Raw genomic sequence first — 4,420 nt, 5'->3', positions numbered from 1 at the left:
CCTCTCCCCTCCTCCCTCCACCTCCTCCCTCCCCCCTCCCCCCTCCTCCCTCCTCCATCACCCTCCACCCTCCGCCCTCCGCCCTCCTCCGTCCCCCCTCCCCCCTCCCCCTCCTCCATCCCCCTCCACCCTCCTCCCTCCTCCCTCCACTCCCTGTGTGTGTGTGTGTGTGTGTAAGTTTGTAGGTGTGTAGGAGTATGTGTGTGTATGTGCATAAGTATAAGCCTGTGCCAATACGTGTGTGTGTGTGTGTGTGTGTGTGTGTGTGTGTGTGTGTGTGTGTGTGTGTGTGTGTGTGTGTGTGTGTATACACTATGTATAAGGTGTAAACAACAACAACAACCCACATCGTATTCCTCAATCATCAGCGGAACCTACCTCACTCTCGACCAGCATTGTGTGTGTGTGTGTGTGTGTGTGTGTGTGTGTGTGTGTGTGTGTGTGTGTGTGTGTGTGTGTGTGTGTGTGTGTGTGTGTGTGTGTGTGTAAACCGTAGGTGTCAGCTGAACCCACCTCACTCCAGACCAGCATGGTGCCGAAGACCACCTGCAGGCCATCGAAGAAGTTGTCCCCGATGATGATGACGGTGGCGCCCCCGGTGGTCCAGCCCTCGCTGGGGCTGATGGCCTTGATGCAGGGCGTGGCTGCTTCAGAACACAGAGAGGAGGAGGGGACGGTTAGCTATACTCATCAGGACTGAGTGTGTGTGTGTGTGTGTGTGTGTGTGTGTGTGTGTGTTCAGCTGGGTTATCAGATGTCTGGAGTAATATGGCTAGGTCATGTGTTATCCACCGAGACACACACACACACACACACACACACACACACACACACACACACACACACACACACACACTGGTTGTACACAGGACTCTCAATGATAAGTGTGTTGTGTCTTGTGTGTTTCCCACCAATGGCACCGTAGTTCTGCCAGTATCAATTAGTCCACTCATCATAAATGCAAAATTATTCCTTTTTCCTATTGATCAGAAGCTCAATAGAGACATTACTGAGTCTCCTGGCTGGCCAGACCGGACTGTGTAGGCAACATGGAGACAGAGTCAGAGACAGACAGAGACAGTGTGTGTGTGTGTGTGTGTGTGTGTGTGTGGTGTGTGTGTGTGTGTGTGTGTGTGTGTGTGTGTGTGTGTGTGTGTGTGTGTGTGTGTGTTTGTGTGGAGTGGGTCTACTTCAACAAAGGCCTAACACAACAGCCTCTCTCTCACACCGTTTAACAGTTGTTGAGAGTGTTGTCAGAGAACTGGCTTTCCTCTGGCAGTCAACTGTCATCATCATCAATGTCTTTCTGTCACAACTGTAAACGCACACGCACACACGCACGCACGCACGCACGCACGCACGCACGCACGCACACACACACACGCACACACACACACACACACATACACACACACACACACACACACACACAATCAAAGGGGAGTCTCTCACATCAGGATAAATGAATCAAACATTGAAACAGAAACAGGCTGTAGAAACTGTGTGAGTTCATCAGAGAGAGAGAGAGAGAGGGAGAGAGAGAGGGAGGGAGGGAGGGAGAGAGAGGGAGGAACAGAGAACAGACAGATGCTGTCTTTATCTCCTCTGACAACAACATCCCAATCTGGCTGAGATGAAAGAGAGGGGGGTCTCAGAGATAGCTAGCCTAGCCTAGCCTAGCCTAGCCTAGCCTAGCCTAGCCTAGCCTAGCCTCCTCACATCTGCATAGGGACACAGTGGAGCTGGCCTCTGTGACAGCTAGTGTAGCCTAGCCTAGGTCCTCCGTACGTCTGCATAGGGACACAATGGAGCTCTAGCTGAGTCCACTCACACAACGGTGCTGTAGTGAATACTCTGTCCTCGCATCGCTGTAGAGTGGTGACCAAGGGGACTATCTACTATCTCTCACTGTGTGTGTTTGTGAATGCCCAAGTACTCTCTGGCAGAGTGAATGAAGGCCTGAGGACTCTCTCTTTCTCTCTCTCTCTCTCTCTCTCTCTCGCTCTCTCTCTCTCTCGTAGAGTGTATGAATGCTTAAATACTACGCAGGGCAGCTAAGAGCTCTTGTTGTATTTCAGCTCTGGAGTTACTTCAAAGCGCTAACTTGAAACGGTTAGCTAGCTGGGCCTGGCAGCATCTGTTCTGTAGGTGGGTTAAAGGGGACTGTGTTTCACTGTTGCTAGGCAGAACACGGCTCCGATTAGTTCATAGCATATGACATCATGTGTTGTGACATCATAGCTGGAAGCCGCAGGGCGAGGTAGGCTTTATAGAGGGATGGAGGGAGGCATGTTTCTATAAAGCACGGTGATGAAATCACCACTTCAATGAACATGTCATCATCTCTTTCCATGCGGACGGAAAACCTTTGATTGAATCCAAAATAATCTCAGCCTTTCGTCAGAGCAGTCCAGATCAAGTGTCTAGGGTGTAGGGTATAGTGTGTAGGGTTTGGGAGGAGCCCTACCTTCAGAAGGGTTAGGGTTAGGTCTAGGGTTAGGGTTAGGTTTAGGGTTAGGGTTAGGAACCCTTACCTTCAGAAGGGTCCAAGCGTCTGGCCCGTCGGCCATGTTTAGAGTTGTTGTGGACGAACATGTTGTCTGAGACGGACAGGACATGACCGTCCACGTTCACCGTAGTAGACACCACCACCTGGAGGGAACACACTGGTTATTACTACTGGACTACTGTATTAACATACGGTTATAACACACCTATAACACACTGTTTATTACTACTGTATACTATATTAACATACTGTTATTAAATAGTCATTACACACTTATAAGTTATTATCATGTAGTTACCCCCGAAATACTATAATAATGCACACATATGTTACAGTCTAATTGTTGCCTTCAATTGATTTACGAAGGATGTCTTTGTATGTGCTGTAGGAGGTGCAACCATAAATGTGTTCCTACTTGAAACCGTCTCATGTCTCGGGGGTTCCCTGCATTTTTCAAACAGTTCTGATTGCACTTGAGGAAGAACTTCAGGAAGAATCTGAAAAACACAATAAAGGAGAGGTTTATTGTACTACAGTTCAGTCAGAAGGGTTTACTGCACTGGGTTAGGGTTTCAGCACTGAATCACAGTTGCAGCTGTTAATAACAACTGCAACCTTAAATTGGGGAAAAGAGCTTCCAGTAAAAACACACGTTTTTCAAATGTTTTTCACATCAATGAAAACAGATATCACCGTCATTAAACATTTCAACTGATATCATTTCTTATCGTGTGGACATTTCACACCAGCAACCCTTTTCTCTCATTGTCAGATGAAGACAGATGAACCCCCCCCCCCCCCCCTCCCCACCTCACCCCACCCCAGACTGATGGAGTCTCATTAGGGCCGGAGTTTGATTTTCCCTCCTTTACGTCCGATCCCGGGCCCGGCGAGTTGATTTACTCCCGGCTTTACCGCGGTGAAGCCCTATTGATTGGGAACGGATATCACTGGGGCTGGGGCCGGGGTAATAACCGGCAGGCGGGGAGGCGGAGAGGCAGAGAGGCGGAGGGGCGGTACAGACGCAGAGACGTACGCTCAGAATGGATGGCGGCGTTAAAGCGTCTCCTACTGCTGTGTAATCTCCTGGCATCCATCTCCCGCGTGGTCGCGAGCCCTCCCCAGGTCTGACGGAGCGGTTCGGTTTTAATCGCCACATTATGACAATAATAATCCCGGCCGTTAAGAACTGGCGAGGTCGTCGACAGCCATGTCACATTAACCAGGGAATAACCTCAGCCCACCTGCAAAGGATGCTGGGAGTGCATCGGGGGGCGCGCTATGTCGGGGGGTTGGGGGTCGGGGGAGGTGGGGGGGAGGGGAGGGGGGGGGGTGATATAAATGGCTGTTATCGGGCGGGAGCATCGATTTCCAACCCCCTAATAAGACAGTAACAATATCTTTAAAAATACACAGTGGGAAGCGGAGTGGTTTTCTCATTGCTCAATCTGGGTGTATATTTAAACCTTCCTCGAGTTTGGGTACGGAGAGAGAGAGAGAGAGGGAGAGAGAGGGAGAGAGAGAGAGAGTGAGAGAGAGGGACAGAGAGAGAGAGAGGGAGAGAGAGAGAGAGAAAGAGAGGGAGAGAGAGAGGGAGATAGAGGGATAGAGAGAGAGAGGGGGGAGAGAGAGAGAGAGAGGGAGAGAGAGAGGGAGAGAGAGAGAGAGGGAGAGAGAGAGAGGGACAGAGGGAGAGAGGGAGAGAGAGAGAGAGAGAGGGAGAGAGAGAGAGAGGGAGAGAGAGGGAGAGAGAGGGAGAGAGAGAGAGAGGGAGAGAGGAAGAGAGAGAGAGAGGGAGAGAGAGAGAGAGGGACAGAGGGAGAGGGAAAGGGGGGTGTAAAATACATTTTCAAAACACCCTGTCGCTTAAGAAATATGTTCATTTCTTAATGACACACTAACGAAGAAGAA

The 4,420-nt window shown here is 50.2% G+C and overlaps 1 protein-coding gene across 1 annotated transcript in view; it reads right to left on the bottom strand.

The window, feature by feature from the left end:
- LOC310824891 (transcription factor COE1-like) overlaps positions 1 to 3,606 on the bottom strand; it is a gene marked incomplete at both ends in the record, with an annotated part of 4,502 nt that extends 896 nt beyond the window's left edge. The window contains 4 exons of the mRNA XM_083698149.1: positions 514 to 647; positions 2,535 to 2,652; positions 2,925 to 3,006; positions 3,461 to 3,606. Of these exons, the coding sequence (XP_083554275.1) occupies positions 514 to 647; positions 2,535 to 2,652; positions 2,925 to 3,006; positions 3,461 to 3,606 (480 nt within the window). The remainder of the gene's footprint in view (positions 1 to 513; positions 648 to 2,534; positions 2,653 to 2,924; positions 3,007 to 3,460) is intronic.
- Positions 3,607 to 4,420: the final 814 nt, after the last annotated feature.

The sequence above is a fragment of the Argentina silus genome, assembly GCF_951799395.1.
Source record: "Argentina silus genome assembly, contig: scaffold_370, whole genome shotgun sequence".
In the NCBI taxonomy this organism is placed as follows: domain Eukaryota; kingdom Metazoa; phylum Chordata; class Actinopteri; order Argentiniformes; family Argentinidae; genus Argentina; species Argentina silus.
The sequence above is the reverse complement of the archived record's forward strand: the minus strand, read 5'-3'. Positions and strand labels throughout refer to the sequence as shown.